We start from the raw sequence: 21,396 nt of genomic DNA on the forward strand, positions 1-21,396 counted from the left end.
GGATAAGTGCTGGAGAGTCTTGCATTTGCAGAGAGAACAATCTGGCACTGAGTGAGCTGAAACCGGGACTTAAATACTGGCAGCAGGTAATGAGAAACAGGTGATTTGTGTTGGCTTAATGAGGAGAGTGTGGTTCAGGTAAACAAAGGGGAGTGGAAATGTAGTGGGCTGAGAGGCTGAGCAGGTGTGGCAGGTGATAACTGTGACAAAAGGGGACACCACCAAGCTGGATAAGAGGTGTGCTTCTATTGAATGCCCTCAAATAGGGATGCTAGATATTGGTTTTTCTGCCGATATCCGATATTCCGATATTGTCCAACTCTTAATTTCCTATACCAATTTATTCAGGCTTTTTACACCAAAACTGTTTGGTAACAACATAACATTTCTCCTGCTGTGGAATTAACACATTATGCCTAATTGTATTGTCATGCCCCACTGGATGCATACATAAATGCAACATGGCTTTCCAAATGTACACACTGTTTGTGCAGAATGAGAGAACAACTTCAACTTGAGTTATGGAAAAAAGTGCCAATATGCCACTGCCATATTTATTATTTTGCAGAGATTTTAGAGAGAAACATTCTGCCTCAAACCACACTACAGACAGGGGTCAGGTCAGTGGTGAGCGTGGTGCAGTCTGTGGCCTCCGTTCAACAGTCTGATGGCGGTGGGCACAAAGGAGCGCCTGAAGCGTTCAGTCTTGCACCGTGGTGGAATGATGCGCTGACTGAACGAGCTCCCCATCAGCCACAGCTCATCATGGAGAGGGTGAGAGGGGTTGTCCAGGATGGCTCGCAGTTTGTCCATCAACCTCCTCTCAGCCACTGACTCCAGACTGTCCAGATCTAGGCCAACCACAGAGCGGGCCTTCTTTACCAGCTTGTTGAGCTTGCTGGCCTCACCCGTCTTGATACCTCCACCCCAGCACGCCACAGCAAAGAAGAGAGCACTGGCCACCACAGACTGATAGAAGGTCTTCAGGAGCCTGCTGCAGACACTGAAGGACCTGAGTCTCCTCAGGAAGAATAGTCTGCTCTGACCCTTCCTGTAGATGGCATCAGTGTTGGTGGACCAGTCCAGTTTATTGTTTATTTGGACCCCAAGGTACTTGTATGAGTCCACCCTCTCCACTTCCTCCCCCTGGATGAGGACTGGGGCTGGGGGCCTCCTGTTCCTCCGGTAGTTCACCACCAGCTCCTTAGTCTTGCTGATGTTGAGCTTCAGATGATTGCTGTCGCACCACGTGATGAAGCTCTCTATCAGTCCTCTGTACTCCTCCTCGTCATCTTCACTGATGCGTCCAACGATGGAGGAGTCATCGGAAAACTTCTGGAGGTGGCAGGAACCGGAGTTGAAGCGGAAGTCGGAGGAGTAGTGAACAAACATAGTCCTCCAAGTTCAATGAATGAGGAAACGGCCATAACTTGGCAAATAATACAATCCTGAAATTATAAACTGGGCTCCATCGCCCTGCTCTCTCAAAATAGTGTAAATAAAAACATGAAAGATTCTTCTTGAGATGGGAGATTAAATTTGATGTATTAAAGGAAGACACCTTGTTTCCTTCTCGCATAACCAACGCTTTGCAGTCATTGCAAATTGCAAATTTGCGATTCGTAGGTGACTCATGGAAATAGTTCCAAACCACGGACATCTCATGCACCGGGCGAGCTAGCGTGTTGTTGTTGTTATACGTCATCAAGTGCATGCCTGTAAACGTCCCACGCTGCGTTCATGCAGGCTCAGAATTGCTAAAACCTACTGAACAAACATCAGTTATAAAAACCTGATACCAATAATTCCTGATATTACATTTTTTAGTCAATATCAGACGATAATATCGCCCATCCCTACCCCAGACCTACTCTTATTGTACTTTAATAGCAATAGATAATGTGTGATGATGATCTACCCTTGTTTTATTTTTCAAAAACAACCTTTAAGGGACATCTTTGCATGTGTTCAACCATATATTTGAAGATGCTTGTTCCCCCAGGTGATGCTGCAAGCTCTTTTCTTCTTCCAGCACCTGTGTTGTCATTTGAAGAAAGTGGCAGACTGTTTCTACCTTCACTTAAAATGCAAACTCTAGCTTCAGTCCAGAACTGCATGATTAGTAGAGCAACTGACATCCCAAAGAAGGAGATTACTGTCAGGTTTGCTTTGAAGTGCAAAGCAAGGCTGAAGCTGCAGCTGTACATGTGCAATGCATCCTGGTACATGAAGGTATACATGGCTAGAGCATGCCTGTAGATCCTGCATGGCTATACATGCAGGACATACAAAAGCATTGAAGAAAGACTACATTTATTGGAGATTGCCTGACAGCTTTCAACCAGAACTCACTGCAGATTTAAGCTGCAGCTATGGAATCAGGTCTTGTTGCATGGAAGATTCACAATGTGGATGTTTCCTGGACTCATTGTGTGTTTCAGGTCTCACAACCTCGTATCCAGTCTTGGCTTGGGTCTCAGCAGCATCACCCCTCTTTATCCTCAGTGACCTGGAGGCTTTCTCTGCTGCCTCTGTCTCAGTCTTAATGGCTGTTCTCCTCAGCAGCCCTCTCCTGCCCTGCAGGGTGTTAACCTGAATTGCTTGCCCAGGTTGACCATTGGCTGCCGGTCCTGTTTCTGTGGAGAGTCTGCTCCAGCTCTAACAAAGGACAAATGTTATTTGCTTCCTGGGGAAACAGTGGGTCCTACTCTTCGTTATGGCTGAAGAGACACACTGCAACTGCCTTCAGTATCTGATCATTAAGCCACCTGTAGCGATCATTCCATCGGGCCTTGGGGAGCTGCTCAGGATGTGTTTTGGTGTTCCTCTTTCAGAGCAGAGAGGGCAAGAAGAAGGCTTGGATTAATACTATTTGCACCAGAGCTGAGTTCACCTGATGTCAGACCAGGTACTCACTCTCTCACATCAATAAAAGGGATTATAGTTTATTTATATTGACCACAGAGTTGAGATAACCAACCAACTGAACACATAACCAACAACTGGAGTGAGAACAAACATAACACACCTCTTAAGTTCAACTTTTCTGATGCAAATGATCATCAAAGTCATTAAAATACAAAGAATTAATATTATTTTTTTATCAAAAATGATAGAATTTATTAAAAAATGTTGCTGTTAGTCTTTGTTGCACTAAGGGTATTATACTCTTATTTGAACATGTAGTTTGTAGTATCTGGTTTAGGTAAATCATTGTTAGATATTAAAAAAAAACATTGAAAATAAGGAATGCTGTTTTATTATTATCTTTATTATTATGTTTGTATTTATTTATTTTATTATTATTATTATTATATGGATTTAAAAAAAATTCTACCTTCTTTTTGTTGGTTTTGTATAACTTATAGATAATTTATCAACTTGTGGTGAAAAGGAAATACTGAAGAAAATGCAATAAAAAGTTGAATGACAAAAAAAAAAGCATTAAAGGACAGTAAAAAGGTTTTAAGAGGAAGACGACATTGGATAAAATAAAAACAGATAAAAGGGTGAGGAGCAATGAGATACAAATATATCTGTAGATTAATAAATACATTCATTTATATATATATATATATAAATAGGAAAATACGTGGGATAAAGGGGACCAGAGGAGATCCTGTGAACAAATAAATAGCTTAAAAGCGTTAAAATAATGAATGAACAGGAATTCAAATAAATAAGTGATAAAATAAATTAATTTTATCAAATTAATTAAGTTGAATTAGAAAGGTGAAATCACAATAACACTAGTCTGACTTTGCTTATTAATGCACTAAAGTCTCATTTAGTTTAGTTTTGTCCTCTTGTTATTTACAGCAGACTTCTGTCACAGCTCATTTTTTATACTGTCTTTATCGCCATCTAGTGGACAACCGCTGCATTACAGGTGCTCCCTGATTGGCCTATTTTTCGATGTGCGTGTCTCTGATTGGCCAGTAATGATCCTCCGTCTAGAAAAGTCTTCCGTGTGGGAACAGCATTAGTCAACGTCTTCTCCTTATCATTAAATTTGATTATTCATCATTTATAATAATATTTGAACATTCTAGGTTTTCTTATTTTGAATATTTTATTTTTTAGGATTTAATATAAACTAAAATCCTCCCCTCGTGCAGTGTGTTGCTGAATAACACGTCCGACTTGTGTTGTTTCTCCCCGGACGGTAATGTGGAACGGACCGGCTGGATTTATGGAGTTTCGAGGAACAGTATTGTTGTGATAGTTCCCCTTCCGAGGCTTTTCGAACAAAAATGGGTAACTTTACAGTATTTGTGAGGACATCTCTGGTGGTCCTGGTCCTCGGGGTGTGTTCTGTGAGCTGTGATATCACGGACGGAAACGCAGAGCATCTGAAGAGGGAACATTCTCTGACGAAACCTTACCAAGGTAAGAGCTTCAGTTAGCTCAGGAGCTATCACGGTGTTTACACTCTCACTGCTTAAGCTGCAGGTTTAGACATCATGAAGTAACACCGGAGAGCTTTTAGCTTGTTAGTGATGCAGACTGTCGAGTTAAAGAGATGATTTAATCACAAACTGTCACCTGGGAGGAAAATCCCACAGTGTACGACTCAAACTGTCACAGCTAAAAGACAGGAAGTTCTTAAATGTGCTCAAAAGTTTGCTTTGACTTCACCCAACATAACCCCCTCCCTGTATTTCATAACATAATGTTTATAACACTACAATAACATAAATAATAACACCTAGTGTCAACTGAAACTGTGTGATCAGGCTCCCAATATTAGAGTCAGATAATCTACTCACACATTTGAACATGACTTATTTTAGATACACTGTTAGGGGGTCACACATTAGCATGTTTTATCAATTATTATAAATATGAATAAAAGTAGTGGTTACATTTTAAATAAAACCATGCAAATAAAAATGTTTTATCTGCTTCCCACTTTTTTCTTGCCACAAGACCTCCAAAGTGACTAAAGGTGCTTTTTCAATGCAAGAAATTTCCCCAGGAACTAGGAGTCTCTTAAGGAACTATGTGCGATTCATCAACTTGAACAAGAGTCCAAATTTAGATGCTTTTCAGCAGCAGGAACTTTCCCCAGGATCTAGGAATCTTTTCAGGAACTATGCACCTTTTGATAGCAGGAACCAGGGTCAAAATGTAGTTTATTTCCGACTGTAAGAACTTTACCTAGGAAGTAGGAATCTCTTAAGGAACTATGTGTGTTTCGATAGCAGTATGTGCTTTTCCAAAGCGGGACACTTTTGAGGAACTATGCATGTTTCAATAGCAGAAACCGGGGTCACAATCTAAGGTGCTTTTCAACAGCAAGAACTGTACTCAGGAACTAAGAATCTTTTGAGAAACTTTGTGCGTTTCGACAGCTGGAACCAGGGTCAAATTTAATTGCATTTCAACCGCAAGATCTTTACCCAGGAACTAGGGATCCTTTTGAGGAAATATGTGTGTTTCAACAGCTGGAACCAGGGTCAAAATTTAGTTGCTCTTCGACCCCAGAAACTAGGAACCTTTACAGGAAATATGCACGTTTGGACAGCAGGAACCAGGGTCAAATTTAGTTGATTTTCAACTGCAAGAATTTTCCCCAGGAACTAGGAATCTTTTGAGGAACTATGTGCGTTTCGACAGCTGGAACCAGGGTCAAAATTGAAGGTGCTTTTCAACAGCAGGAACTTTCCAGAGGAACTAGGGGCCTTCTCAGTACCATGTACGTTTCGACAGCAGGAACCAGGGTCAAAATTTAAGGCGCTTTTCAACGGCAATAATTTTCCCAAGGAACTAGGAACCTTTTGAGGAACTAGTTGCTTTTCGACCGCAAGAACGTTCCCCAGAAACTAGGAACCTTTAGAGGAAATATGCACGTTTGGATAGCAGGAACCAGGGTCAAATTTAGTTGATTTTCAACTGCAAGAATTTTCCCCAGGAACTAGGAATCTTTTGAGGAACTATGTGCGTTTCGACAGCTGGAACCAGGGTCAAAATTGAAGGTGCTTTTCAACAGCAGGAACTTTCCAGAGGAACTAGGGGCCTTCTCAGTACCATGTACGTTTCGACAGCAGGAACCAGGGTCAAAATTTAAGGCGCTTTTCAACGGCAATAATTTTCCCAAGGAACTAGGAACCTTTTGAGGAACTAGTTGCTTTTCGACCGCAAGAACGTTCCCCAGGAACTAGGAACCTTTTGAGGAACTATGCACGTTTCAAAAGCAGGAACTGGGGTCAAAATTTAAGGTGCTTTTCAATGGGAAGAACTTTCTCCAGGAACTAGGGAACTTTTGAGGAATTATGGGTGCTTTTCCAACCGGAAGTTCCAGGAACCACCAATCAGAAGCGTTCAGCATTGCAGGCCCCAACTTTAAAGTTCTTGGACCTTTGGAAAGTTCTTCCTCCCAAGCGGGGGCTTTTCAGGGGGAGATTAACTACACCAGAACTAAAATGAGACCCTGGTTCCTCTTAGTTCCTCTAAAGGAAGATGCATTTTGGATTTGGGGACACACTTCAATGTGTCTTCTGCTATTTCTAGGTCTTGAACTCAGCAGGTCTTTAGAAAGTATTCAACACATTAATCAACAACAAGCTCAAAACAAAACTGAAGCCGTTCTCAAAGTTCCTGAAGGAACTTGAAGGAGTTTTCTGCTGAAGCTCCTCGACGCTCCCTCCTGATCAGGAAGTTTGTTCAGGGTGTTTGTTTACACTAAGAGGGAAAAACCTGTCACCACCTGCCCTCCTTCTCAAGTCAGAGTCAGTAAATGTTGAGAAACAGTCTTGTTCTTCATGTTTTACCAGACGGGAGTCGGCTGTTTGGTCATGCAGCTGAAATAGATAACTCTGTGTAAACAAGCCTTTCTGTAAGTCAGACACTTGGTAGGAAAATAAAAGATAGTGATCTGAAAACTGTGATGACTTCATGACGCCTCTAAGAGTTAAAGGGTTCTGTTTCTGTTTCTCCTGCAGGTGTCGGCAGTGGTCACAGCAGTCAGTGGGACTTCTGGGGAAGCACGTTGGTGACCAGCTCATACGTCCGACTCACTCCAGATGAGAGGAGCAAGCAGGGATCCATCTGGAACACTGTGGTGAGACCTCAACCCTGACTGAGGCTCCTCCTCTTCTCTTTTGAGTCAACACTTCACCATGGGCAGAGACACCTGAGAGCTCAAGTTTGAATATAGTTGTTGTTTTGACGTCTTATGTAGAACACAGCGTAGAGTCACGACACAAGAAGACATCAGACTGAACTCGTCTGACTCTTAGGACTTTGATTTATCAACCTTTTTATGCAAGTGTATGCTTTCAGTTTTACATTCAGAGATAGGGATCTCTTACATTTTTCTAAACAAAGCTCACTTTGAACTTCCTCTTGCTTTAAAGGGATATTTCACTGTTTATGAAGTGGGGTTGTATGAGTTTTAAATCACTAGTAATTGTACTGGCCACCGCAGATTCTGCTCAGCTCATCCCCTGGGATGAGAAACTGCAGGGAGACTCAATGTGCTTTACATTAAAACATTAAAAGCATTGGAAACATTGAGACGAGCACAAATGAGCACAACCAAAATGACAAATATAATAAAACAGAAAAGAAAAGGAAAATTAGAAATACATTAAAAAATTACATTAAAATTTTAATTTAAATTGAGTTAAAATAAGCTAAGATAGGACGGCAATGTCAAATAAAAAGGTCTTAGTCTTTGATTTAAAAGAGGTGAGAGTTGGACCTGCAGCTTTCAGGGAGTGTGTTCCAGATATGTGGAGCATAATGACTAAACGCTGCTTCACCATGTTTCCCTCTGACTCTAGGGACTGAAAGCAGACCAGTACCTGATGACCTCAGAGGTCCAGATGGTTCATACAGTAGTAGCAGATCAACCTAAACCATTCAGTGCTTTATAAACCATCAGCAGGTTTTTAAAGTCTATTCTCTGACAGACAGGAAGCCAGTGTAGGGATCTAAGAACTGGAGTGATGTGGTCTACTTTTTTGGTCCTTGTTAGGACTCGAGCACCAGCATTCTGTATGAGCTGCAGCCGTCTGATGGACTTTTTAGGGAGTCCTGTAAAGACCCCGTTACAGTAGTCTAGTCTGCTAAAGATAAATGCATGGACGAGTTTTTCTGCATCCTGCTGAGACATAAGTCCTTTAATCCTTGATATATTCTTAAGGTGATAGTAAGCAGACTTTGTAATTGTCTTAATGTGGCTGCTGAAATAAAGGTCTGAGTCTAAGACTACACCAAGGTTTCTGGCTTGGTTTGAACATTTCATCATTGCAGATTGGAGCTGAAAACACTTATAATATCCCTTTTAAAAGATCAGAAAGTTGTGGCTCATTTCCTCTCTTTTTATGAAAGGGAGAGTTGCATTCATAGATTAAACATTACAACAGGAAAAGTTTATTTTTGTGAACGAGGTAAAGAATAAATCTGCAAAATCAATCATGAAATTTGCACTGGAAGACTCTAAAAGCAGACTCTTAAAACTTAAAGAACGTACATGTGCAATATATACTCGGTGAGTAGTTTTTGCCAAGCCGCAGGGTCCTTTTTTTTCTGACGTGTATTTGCAATAAAACACACTTCTTCTGTTTCTGTTCTGCAGCCGTGTCACCTGAAGGACTGGGAGATGCACGTGCAGTTTAAAATTCACGGGTCAGGAAAGAAGAACCTCCACGGGGACGGCATCGCTCTCTGGTACACGAAAGACAGACTGCATCCAGGTATTGATGTCTCTCCGTCCTCGTGAGTCCTGTGTAGAAAAAGCTCCACCCAGCTTCACCTCACTCACACCTCTGAGATTAGAGCTAACACATGATACTCACATGTAAACTCCTGCTGTTCATTTAAAGGTGACATATCACACTTTTTTCATCAACATATATTGCTCTAAGAGGTCCCCAAAACATGTCTTTAAAGTTTATGCTCAAAAAAACACTTTGAAATCAGATTTTGGTCTGCCTGAAAAACCCTCTTCTTCAGTCCTCCTCAGAACACTCTGTTTTCTCTCTGACCACGCCCCCTCAGGAAGTGGATGTGCCTCGGCTCTCGGGCACGTTGATCTAATGTTTACATGTTGGCTGAATATACACGGCTGCTCAGAGATCACGTTACTTCAACCCTCTGAATCTGATCCAGAATCTGATCCTGACAGAGAGGCGCCTGTAGCAGGACCTTTCTGAACGATTGGTCATAGATTTAGTGTTTCTTGTTGTTTTATTTATCAGTATGTAGACGTGAGTCTTGGTGCACAGCTACGAACATGTAGCTATGTGGCTATGCTAACTAGCGCTAGCACTTATCCATGATAAATAAAAATCATCCACTAGATCTTCAAATCTGCAGACGTGGGGAGTAAAACCAACCTCTGCCAGAAAGGCAGCAGGACCTTTTATGAAGGATTGGTCACAGATTTAGTGTTTCTTGTTGTTTTATTTGTCAGTATGTCGACGTGTGTCTTGGTACACAGCTACAGCTACAGCTACAGCTATGAACATATAGCTATGTGGCTATGCTAATTAGCGCTAGCACTTATCCATGACAAATAAAAATCATCCACTAGATCTTCAAATCTGCAGACGTGGGGAGTAAAACCGACCTTTGTGTTTATTAAGACAGCCTACGACTAGCATGCCTCCCTCCTAAGCTCCTTGTTAGCACACATGTGTGCAGGGAATGAAAAACAGAGGAGGGATTCAGTATTATTTTATACAGTCTATGGGCTGAACAAGCTCCGAGCTCTGACTCCGTGACAGACCGGATATTGTTGTTACGTAACAAAAACACTGAAGTCTGAAACGGCTCGTTTCACACACATTTACAGAAAGGTGGAGAAATCAGAACAGGGGCAGAATGGATTTTTTTTCATTCTCGGGGGGTTTGTAGACATGCCAGGGACACATATTTCAGGTAAAGAACCATTAAATAGTCAATTTTGCATGATATGTCACCTTTAAACTTTTCACTGGATCTGCAGCTTTTTAAACTGAAGTCTCACTTTGTGCAACTGCATCAGACTGAAAGCTTTAAAGGAGGACGACTAACCCTAACCTGAAAGTTGTGCATGTAACAGTGATGCTGCTTTCTGCTGGGTCGAAGTAACAGCTTCAAAGTTCTAAAGAGCTTCCCGTTAATCTCATCCTGCTAACCTCATGAGAAAGCTTCTTCCTTATCATGCTCAGATGTTTGTTTCCTCCCTCTCCGCTCGCTGTCTTCTCTGCCGCCCACATGAAAACGTCCGGAGTTGTGTGCTCATGTCTCACCTCATCTCTGCCTCCATCCTAGGCCCTGTGTTTGGAAACCAAGATCAGTTTCTTGGCCTGGCTTTGTTTGTGGATACCTTCCGCAATGACCTCCATGGGATGGATGTAAGTGTGTGTAAGAGTGTGTGTGTGTGCGACTCGAGGCGATTGACCTGCTTGTTTCTTTGCAGGGCCCGTGTTTTCCAACAATGCTCTCTTCCACGGGCTGGCCGTTTTTATAGATACTTACTCTAACGATGATGCCACGGATGTGAGTGGTTGCCTCAGGTTCTACCGTCAGCATGTCGCCTCACGTTGTTTCTGTTTTCATTTATTGTGAATCGGCATGTTGTCAGAGGTTTGTCAGCATGTTTACACTGAAAACTGAATTGAATTTTGACACATTTTCACGTGTTTCTGCAGCAAAACCTCAAACTACAAACACACACACACACACACGTTTTGAGCATGATGGCTGTGTGGCAGATTAAACTTTCACATTGCAGTTAAGAGAGTCCCTTCTTGGGTCTCTCTCACCCCTCAATTCATCTTTGCACATCTGGATTAAACGGCCACATAGTACTACAAGAGACTCTTGACATAAGCAACTCAAAGTTCATCAGTTTTCAAGTATTGGCCGGTTCGAATCTTATAAATGTGAGGCTTTTATTCTGAAATAATCTGGGCTGTTATTGTACATGTTTAAAATCAAACCTCTAAGTGTCTGCAGTGTGAAAGTAGCCTTTGTGTTTACAGAAACATGAGCTGAAATGTGCAGAAGCCCTGAGAAGCAAGTGAGAAAAAGATGTCAGTGTTATATTTAGTCTTATCTAAAGACTCTGTTCCTGTTTGAAGAGCAATTCCAAAACAAATCCATTTTCTTCCGTTTATCCGGGTCGGGTCCAGGAGGTAGCAGTCCAAGCAAATTGACCCAGACATCCCTCTCTCCCCAACAACAATTTCCAGCTCCTCCTGGGGAATCCCGAGGTGATCCAAGACCAGGCGGGAGATATAATCCCTCCACAGAGTTCTGGGTCTACCCGGGGCCTTCTCCCAGTTGGGCGTGCCTGGAACACCTCTAAAGGGAGGCATCATTATCAGATGCCCAAACCACCTCAGCTGACTCCTTTCAACTTGAAGGAGCAGCAGCAAAAGAAACCAGTTAGATTTAATTTCTAAAAGTTTTTTCACATGGAAGAAGAAGAAGAAGAAGAAGAAGAAGAAGAAGAAGAAGAAGAAGAAGAACACGAAGAAGAAGAAGAAGAAGTTTATCTGGGCTCTGTTGTGTCCCCAGCCCAGAGGAAACCAGAACACAACATGGTTTGCGGCCCTCACTCTTCCCACTACCAAGAAAGGCCATCAGCACAACTCACATCAGAGTTAAAGGGTCAGGTTTTATGACCATTGGAGAAGAGCAAAGAACAACAAAGAAAAGTTGTCAAAATGAACCCAAATCTCCCCTAAAAGAAAACAAAAGCTGACGACGGACTGATCTGTCAATATTTAAAGTAAATGTCAAACACATGCTCTGAAAATCCGGTCTCTGCAAGTGTCAGGTGAAGAGGAGAGCAGGCTGCGGCAGCTGAGATTTAAAAGTGATGATGTAACGCTTACAGACAAATTCCAGCAGATCCGTGTCCGTGTGTCCCTCCGGATCAGATACACAGGACTTCTATTTGTGCCGGATGCCGGAGCACGACGCATCAATCTCAACAGAGCAGATGGAGCGGGGACAGGAAGTCAGGTTTCACCAAAACAAAATGAAAACATCCAGTTAATTTTCAGAATAAAAGACTCTGTGTTATCACCAGATCGTGATAACAACAACAAACCAAAGTCATGATGAGCGGAGCCAGGCCTGGAGTCAACAGGTCAGAGGTTTTCAGAGGACCAGAAAGACAACATGGATGAGGAGAGGAGGAGGAGGAGAATCCTTGAGAACCCTTGACTCCAGCTGTCCAGCGGTCCTGCTCCGTGCTGCGTTCTGAAAACGCAACCGTAACGGATTGGAGACGAACTGGACACGGATCTGGTGGAAGTCCTGGGTTAGCTTTTCTGTTCAAATGGACCAATCAGAAGCACCCCCTGCATCAGCATGATTCCCTTCAACGCACAGACAGACACATGTTCCAGTTGAACCGTCAAAGTTCATTATTAGAAGAGAAATCTTTGAACTTTCCCTTTTTTTCTTCAGAGAAAAAGGTCATCATGTTCCCAGGCTGGTTTTTCTAAAGCTTAGAGTGTAGTACTCATTCCATCCACAAGAGCCTAAAGTACAACACTTCCTCTCATTCTAAAGATGACTTTAAGCTTTATATTTCCTCCATGTGATCATTTTCTGTTTTTCAAACTGGATTAAGATCTATTCAAAAATCCTGTCACAGATAAAAAGTTATTAAAGGTCTTATTTTTTCCTCTTGTCTCTCAGGGCTTCTCTAACGATGCTCACTGTGAGCTTCTTGTGTTTATTTGACGTGTTCATCCGTCCATCATCTGTAGGTTACGTCACGTGAACGTCAGCTGATTCTAAGATGTCTTCGCTGATATATTTTCCTCTCTGTCTCCAGCGCTCCTTCCCTTTCATCTCAGCCATGGTGAACAACGGCACCGTGAACTACGACCACGGCAAAGACGGCCGGTCGTCAGAGCTGGGAGGATGCTCTGTTGAGATCAGGAACAGAGACCACGACACGTACCTCGCCATCCGCTACTCTAAAGGGAGACTCACCGTGAGACTTGAAAGCGTTGTACACACTCGCTTTGTGAGAGAGTTCTTTGCATCATGTTCACCTGGTGTTTGTCCTGCAGGTGATGGTGGATGTGGACGACAAGAATGAGTGGAGGGAGTGCATCGACATCGGAGGTGTTCGTCTCCCCACAGGATATTTCTTCGGTGCCTCTGCAGCGACAGGAGATCTGTCCGGTAGGTCGGAGTGTGAACGCTGCAAACTAACCTGAAAAAAAGAACATAAGAAGTCAGAATATCCTCTCACCAACACAAGCTTTTAATTTATTATGTTATATATTTGATGTTGTGTTTCAGACAACCATGACATCATCTCTATGAAGCTCTACCAGCTGATGGTGGAACACACTCCTGAGGAGGAGAACCTGGACTGGACCAAGATCGAGCCCAGTGTCAGCCTCCTCAAGTCTCCTAAAGGTGCAGCAGAGTCACGTTCCAAGAACCTTAAAACACATCTATGAGGGGGAGAAGAGGTTTTGTTATTTGAAGTTGGAGCTTACTATATGTAAAGTGTTATTTCAGACACAAGTAGGGTTTTGTGGTTTAAGAAAAATAGACGTAGCATTGACTCCAAAACCCTGGGCCCATATGCACGTCCAGCCATTACACAAACGGGACCATTAGGCTGATTTATACTTCTGCGTCTCCCCTACGCAACAGGGGCTGACGCGGACATGAGCACCACATACTTGTGCGTCGATGTGTCCGTGTCATGCAGCAATTCTCCACCGAAACGCATGAGGGCAGTGCGGTCTCTCTGATAGCCGGTCGCCTCCTTCCGGCCCCGCTACGATCTCTGTTTACTTTTCCACAGTGATTCAGAGCAGGTGCGGTAATTCTGCCATTAGTACTGGGACTCCTCGTCCCTTGTTCCACCCCTCGTCCACTCAGATCAGCTCATCTTGGCCTTCTTTCCATCCCCCACTCTAACTATAAAACACAAGGTGACCGTGCTTCTTCCATCTACGCCCCCTCCCTCTGAAATTTGCTCCCTCAAGCCATCAGGTCTGCTGAGTCCGCTTTAAGAAACTTCTCAAAACATATTTGTATACTCAGGCCTTCATAGAACCTCCCATCTAATCTCTACAGTTGTCTGTCTATTGCTTTGTTTGTCTGATTATTTCTGCATAATGTATTTGTTTCTATCTTGCTTGATTTTATTGTTTTGTGCCTGAAGCGTTTTAAAAGTGCTTTATAAATACATTTTTACTTACTTACCTCTTAAAGCAGGGGTGTCCAAAGTACGGCTTCCATCTTAAATTGTGTTATGTATAGCACAGAAATGAATCACATTCTGAATCATCTGTACATTTGCAGTTTCTTTCAAGAGCACAAACAAAACTAAAGTAAATCCAGAAACGCCTCAAAAAGCTTCATGTGGACTACTTGTCTAAAGCCAAAGCTCTGGGGATTCTGCAAGATGGCAATAAAGAAGAAACACAAGAACTCTTAAAGCTGACAGGTTTTCAAATGAATGTTTTTATCATGATGAGAAAATGTTCTTGATGAACACTAAAAGTTCAGAAGACACAAAAGAGGACACAAGACAAGATCAAAATTATTAAATTGTGCAGAAAAGGCAAAATTTGTTCATAAAAATAATTCAGGAAGCAGGAAAATAATTATTTAGTTCTTAAAATGTTGTCTGCTGGTCAGAAAAACAACATGAAAAAGAAGAGTGATGATATCCAGATCGTGATCCTGCCATAGGAAAATAATGAAACAATATTTTTTCCCTTACTGAAAAACATTTTCCTCCAGAAGAAGATAAAGTTTGCTAATGTTTACGTGGCTTGTGGAGAACTGAGGACTACCAAGTTACTGATTTATAGAGAAAAAGTTAAAATAATTGTTATTAAATAGAGTTCATATATACCTTTAAAGGGGACATATCACACTTTTTTCATCAATATATATTGGTCTAAGAGGTCCCCAAAACATGTCTTTAAAGTTTATGCTAAAAAAAACCACTTTGAAATCAGATTTTGGTCTGCCTGAAAAACCCTCTTCTTCAGTCCTCCTCAGAACACTCTGTTTTCTCTCTGACCACGCCCCCTCAGGAAGTGGATGTGCCTCGGCTGTCCAGCACGTTGATCTTTTTTTTTTTCTTTTTTTTCTTTTTTTTCTTTTCTTCTTGTCTGCATATATATTTCTGGTTTGTGTCATGTTTGTCACAAACTGTCAAATATTAATGCAATTTATTCTTGCAGCAAAAGAAAAGAAAGAAAACCTTTTTCTTCTGTGCTTGTGACTGTGTGCATGCAACCATCACCATCCCTCTTAGAACTCTGGCCTATCTTTTATTGACAGCTAATATCATGTTCTGTAAAAGAGGGCGTGCACACCTAGGTGGGCCAAAAAAAATAAAAAATAAAAAAATTAAGAGAAAGTGAAAGAAAGATTACATAAGGATATACAAAGGGACAGGGAGAGAGAAGGAGAGAGAGACCTAACACACTTAGATGGAGAGGGACCATCTCACTATGACGCCAAAAAAAAAAAAAAATCCGTGGGGTGATACTAATGATTAAGCAACCCTTAGTGTCCACAATCATTACTGAAGCTTGGGTCGCAGAGGGTTGCCGCCGAACAGCACGTTGATCTAATGTTTACATGTTGGCTGAATATACACGGCTGCTCAGAGATCGCGTTACTTCAACCCTCTGAATCTGATCCAGAATCTGATCCTGACGGAAAGGCGCCTGCAGCAGGACCTTTCTGAACCATTGGTCACAGATTTAGTGTTTATTGTTGTTTTATTTGTCAGTATGTTGACGTGTGTCTTGGTACACAGCTACGAACATGTAGCTATGTAGCTATGCTAACTAGCGCTAGCACTTATCCATGATAAATAAAAATCATCCACTAGATCTTCAAATCTGCAGACGTGGGGAGTAAAACCGACCTCTGTGTTTATTAAGACAGCCTACAACTAGCATGCCTCCCTCCTAAGCTCCTTGTTAGTGCAGGGAATGAAAAACGGAGGAGGGGTTGAGTTGTATTTTATACAGTCTATGGGCTGAACAAGCTCCGAGCTCTGACTCTGTTACAGACCGGATATTGTTGTTACGTAACAAAAACACTGAAGTCTGAAACGGCTCGTTTCACACACATTTACAGAAAGGTGTAGAAATCAGAACAGGGGCAGAATGGATTCTTTTCATTCTCGGGGGGTTTGTAGACAGGGACACATATTTCAGGTAGAGAACCATTAAAAAGTCAATTTTGCATGATATGTCACCTTTAATGATTCCTAAGTCTCAGTAGGAGCCACTGGCCCTGAGGTATTCTGACAACCTCAAATGTGGCCCTCTTTGAAAAAAGTTTGGACGCCCCTGTCTTAAAGGAATAATCCCAATAAAATATGTCATGAATTTAAAGTCGCTCCTGTTGCTTTAAAAGTTGTAACCTCAGCTGTCTCTTCATGTTTGGAATTGGTTTCATCAGCTTGTGTGTATAAATGTTTGATAGTTCACAAGTTAGACAAACAGCTGTTCTTAAGTTTGTTCCTCTCTTCTTCACAGACAACATCGACGACCCCACCGGAAACTTCCGAGGCACGCCCCTCACCGGCTGGAAGGTCTTCCTGCTCCTGCTGTGCGCCCTGCTGGGCATCGTGGTGTGCGCTGTGGTGGGAGCTGTCGTCTTCCAGAAGAGACAGGAGAGGAACAAGAGGTTTTACTGAGGAGGAGGAGGAGGAGGAGGAGGTGTTGGCGTCTGAATGAACTGTTTCCTGATGACAGATTGAGCACATTCAATGTGAAGTTTTCCTAAAGATTGTACAAATGTTTATATCTTTGAAGCACTGCGTCGGGGGAAAGGATGGGCGGTGAGGACTGGAGGTTTGTCGTTGTGAGTGACTCTAATCCGTGCTGTTTTTGTTTTTCATGCGTCCATGTGTGTTCATTAACGGCGGGGTTACAGTAGACCTGCTCTCCTTCACAGAGATCGTGATTCCACCTGGTTATTGGTCAAACAGGTGTCTCTCTGGCCCTTTCTTTGTGTTCTCTGCTGCAGACTCGACGCTACAAAGCGGTGCGTTCGGCACCCGATGGTCATTTTATTTTTGTCTTCCAGACTTTTTTTCTTTCCCCCTTTTATTTATTGGAAGAAGAAATCAGCACAAATGAAATAATATCACTTAAAGAAATAAACCCTGGGGAGGTAAAGATGGCAAACAAGAACAGAACAGTCTGTATTCAGATGAAGCACCACAGAAGAAGAAGAAGTGCTTCTTGATTCGTTGATTTCACTTTTGCCTTCACTCCTTTTTAAGAACATTTGATTTTTTGTTCCTTTTATTCATCCAAATATTAAGAAAACATTCAAGTAGGAACGTTTTTAAAATGATGTAACAATTAAAGTTAAGTTACAAGACTTTCTCCACGTGTTTAGGATAATAACACAGGATGCAGTGAAAGGAGGATAAATTAAAAAAGGATTGTTTTTCTTTTGTTTGTTTTGCTTTTACTTGAATTTACCTCTAAATCTTTTCCACTCTTTGATTACGTGATGGAAGAACTCAAGTGGGTGGATCCGAAAAATTCAACAACCTCAATCCTCAAGGCTGAAAATTTTCTTTTTTGTATGTTTTTTGTTTTTTGTTTTCTCCCCCTGCTGCATTGTGGGGTTTTATCCAGAATATGCCTTAGTTATTGAGTGTTTGTTTCATGTTCAATAAAACCTCTGTGAGATTCTTCAGTGAGGTGAGACTCACCGACTGATACTAAAGTGAAGCTTTTTCAAACGTACAGACGAGGAGATGCTTAACATTTAAGTCCATGTGTAACAGGTGTTTTCAAAGACTAATTAACGCTCAGAAACTTGTCCTTTAATTTCTTTGAATGTCATATTTTTCTAATTTCGGTTTCTTCCAGCTCTTCTCCCTCAACAAGTCTCCCTGTTTCTGTTGAACTTTTACTCTGGGTCTGCATTTTGTGTTCACTCGTCCCTGCTCTCCTGAAGCGGTTCTGTATTTGTGATGAGACTTGACTACAACTTGAAACTGAAATAAAGTGAATAATTCAAAACAAGTTTGAGTTGTGGTGTCAGAGATGAGATGTGTGAAACGTGTGATGATGATTGACACACATGAGACGATGAGACCATGATAACAGCACGCATTAACACAATAACACAGCAGCAGCATCTGTTATTCAACACATGAAGCCAACCAAGCAACATAAAGCACCAACACACATCTGAACAATGCGTATCACCATCTTTAACAGAGGCAGACAGGCATTAAGCCAGAGATAAAATATGACCGTCATAATGTTGATCCTGAATAAGTTACAGGATTCAGGAGCATTTCAATACAAGGGTGGCAGCACACAGTTAACTCAGACATGACTCTGCAGAGCTGCAGAAATATGTTGCCTATGTGGCAAGAGGAAAGGACATGCAGGTGAACTGAAATCATAATAATAATGATAATAACTTTAATTGTATAACACCTTTAATAACATAAGTTCATTTAAACAGAAAGGGACGATCTCAGAAATATACAACCTAATTCTTGACCATTCAATCAATCAATCAATCTTTATTTGTATAGCGCCAAATCACAACAAACGTTATCTCAAGACGCTTTTACAAACATAGGAGGTCTAGACCACACTATGGCAAATTATGAACAGAGACCCAACACCAAGACAGGGTAAGACTCAGTCTGACCCCACCTTAATCCATCATGAGCATTGCACCTCGCAGTATTTAGCTAGTTACAGCGGAGAGGACAAACTTCCTTTAACAGGCAGAAACCTCCAGCAGGACCAGACTCATGTTAGACACACATCTGCTGAGACCGAGTTGGGTCTGGAAAGACAGATAGAGGGGAGTAAGAGAGAGAGGTGATAGTGATGAGACGAGTCGTAGAAGCTGTTGCTGCTGGAGTCCAGCACGTCCGTATCAGCTGGAGTCTGGAACGTCCACAGCAGGAGGACGTCTACGGCAGCTCAGAGGAATCTACGAGACAAGGGAGCTCAGGGACTCCAGAAAGGTCTATGGTTAGTAACTTTAATGGGACAGGAAGAGTTAAAGTAAGTGATGAGGGGGTTGGGGGGAAGGGGGTGAGCTAGGATCCCAGTGTGTCAGTGCGCCAGTCTAGGCCTATAGCAGCATGACAAAAGCTGGTCCAAGCCTGATCCAGCTCTAACTATAAGCTTTATCAAAAAGGAAAGTTTGAAGCCTACTCTTAAAAGTGGAGAGGGTGTCTGCCTCCCGGACCCTGACTGGTAGATGATTCCAAAGGAGAGGGGCCTGATAACCATTGTGATCAGTCCAACACTAGAACTAGACTGGCTTGGCAGGCAGAGTTGGGACTTCATCTAAGTGAGGAGTGGTGGGAGGATGTTGTAAGAGGGATGCGTACTGTTGCCTCTTGTGCACGTCTTACTCTCATTCATTTTAAGGTTGTACACAGGGTTCATTTCTGTAAATCAAGACTTGCTGAGTTTTATAAAGAAGTAGAGGACAAATGTGACTGGTGTTCAAGTTCAAATTGTCACGTTCTTTCTCTGTCCACACTTCAGAAACTTTTGGTCTGGATACTTTAACACTTTGTCAGTCATTTTGGGTTTACACTTACAACCTTGCCCACTAATAGCTATTTTTGGGACTCCAGATGTATCAAGTAATTTCAATTCTATTCAAAAAGAAATCATTAACTTTACCTCACTTGTGGCTAGACGCCGTTTACTTTTACATTGGAAGTCTCCCAACCCTCCATCTGTTGCACAGTGGTTGCAGGATACTGTCTCCTTTTTAAAGGTGACATATCATTAATTGGTTGGATAAAAACCAAAAATAATAATACATAAAAATAAAAAGCGGTTAAAAGGATGAAGTCACATAAAAGCAAGTCTGTAAAAATGGGTATTAAGAAGAAGAAGATAATAATGGTTACATTTATACCCCAATGGAGCATCCATAGTATTTCAATAAAGCTGTTCTGTTGTGATCTTTTCTTAATTGTCACCACCTGATATGTGTTTAAAATAATGACAAAGAACTATGGGTCTATCTTCTAAATTGTAGACTTAAAACCTACATTATTTTAATACTACACCACTCTCATAGAGGAGAAACTCCCTTTTCAAATTCAAGTTATTGTCCATTCAAGTCAAGTTGATTATGGTACGTTACACATTTAAAAAATGTTGTATGATGTGGAAAAAATAACAAAAACACATAAAACCAGCTCAGGTTTGAAGGTCATAAATATTTCAGTATCATTGTAGAATTCACAAAGTTAACAGTCCCAATTGCACTTTTCTGCATCTGCAAGAAGTTTTTGAAATGAACTCAACTCATTTTTATTTATAAAGCACCTTTCATACATTCAAACATGCAGCCCAGAGTTCTTCACTAAAGATCAGAGACAGAAAACAGCAACAGATAAAATGATACAAGGCTAAAACAAGATAGAGGAAAGTAATATGAATTACTTAAAAATAAAATAAAATCAATCAATTAAAAAAAATCTAATAAATACAAGATAAATAATAAAAAAGGAGAAGATAGAATAAAAATAAAATAAATAAAAATGATGCTAAAACAACGGTCATAAAAGTTATAATGCAGTCCAGGACTAAAAGGAAATTACTCCAAGTTAAAAGCCAGAATATGTTGATTTCTTTTCCATATTATTTTATGTTATATTACATTATTATTGTAACTACAACTCATGGTCATATTACATACCCATATTTATTTTTATTTATTGCTTAATAACACCATGTCAACATGTCACTACTGAGTCATTTTTAATACTGCCTGTAATTACTGCTATTTAATTTAAATTCCATTTGTAACATTGTATATATCTAAATTGTATTCTAGCTTTATTTATCTATTTTTATTTTTACTTATCTTATTTTATTTATTTTATTTTATTTATTTTATTTATTTTATTTATTTTATTTATTTTATTTATTTTATTTTTTTTAATTTATTTATTCATTTAATTTTATTATTTTTTTTTTATTATTTTATTTATTGAAATTCTCTTTACATGTCCAGCAAATATTCTTTATCAGTGTATCTGCAGGTATAGACAGTATTGTGTGTCTGCAGAGCTACAGGCTGCAGTTTTAGGACCACAATTTAAGGATCCTTGTTGACAGTTAGGGTTAAGTCAGTGCCCTCTCAAACAACCATGGTCTCCAGAGATGCGGCCCTGAACTCCTGAACTCCTGAAACAGCAGCTTCCGGGTCTGCAGACAGAACTCGTTAAGGGAACACTCAGCTGATAGTAAGTGGGCGTGGCTTCCCTCACCACGCGCACCTTCTGAAGTGCGTCGCCCACATGTTAGCTGTCATCTAATTAGCATACACCTATCCTCAGAACAGCCAAACTAATTAACTCCAGAGAAACTTTAAGGAGGGGAATCTTTTTGACTGCTACCTTGAATTTAGAAAGGCACTTAG

The 21,396-nt window shown here is 41.1% G+C and overlaps 1 protein-coding gene across 1 annotated transcript; it reads left to right on the forward strand.

The window, feature by feature from the left end:
- The first annotated feature begins 4,156 nt into the window (after window positions 1–4,156).
- Window positions 4,157–17,999, forward strand: lman2 (lectin, mannose-binding 2). The gene is made up of 8 exons (XM_034690513.1): window positions 4,157–4,389; window positions 6,945–7,063; window positions 8,585–8,702; window positions 10,264–10,346; window positions 12,788–12,949; window positions 13,029–13,143; window positions 13,264–13,383; window positions 16,491–17,999. Exons 1-8 carry the CDS (start codon window positions 4,254–4,256, stop codon window positions 16,649–16,651), a joined length of 1,014 nt encoding a protein of 337 aa, XP_034546404.1. The 5' UTR covers window positions 4,157–4,253; the 3' UTR covers window positions 16,652–17,999.
- Window positions 18,000–21,396: the final 3,397 nt, after the last annotated feature.

Source organism: Notolabrus celidotus, chromosome 8 (assembly GCF_009762535.1).
Source record: "Notolabrus celidotus isolate fNotCel1 chromosome 8, fNotCel1.pri, whole genome shotgun sequence".
In the NCBI taxonomy this organism is placed as follows: Eukaryota; Metazoa; Chordata; class Actinopteri; order Labriformes; family Labridae; genus Notolabrus; species Notolabrus celidotus.

Bases quoted from the DNA above. Each gene is read 5' to 3' on its own strand.
- lman2 (XM_034690513.1), top strand. From the start codon at position 4,254: ATGGGTAACTTTACAGTATTTGTGAGGACATCTCTGGTGGTCCTGGTC. The intron at 8,703-10,263 runs GTATTGATGTCT...CCTCCATCCTAG, and splicing joins GAAAGACAGACTGCATCCAG to GCCCTGTGTTTGGAAACCAA. The intron at 10,347-12,787 runs GTAAGTGTGTGT...CTCTGTCTCCAG, and splicing joins ATGACCTCCATGGGATGGAT to CGCTCCTTCCCTTTCATCTC.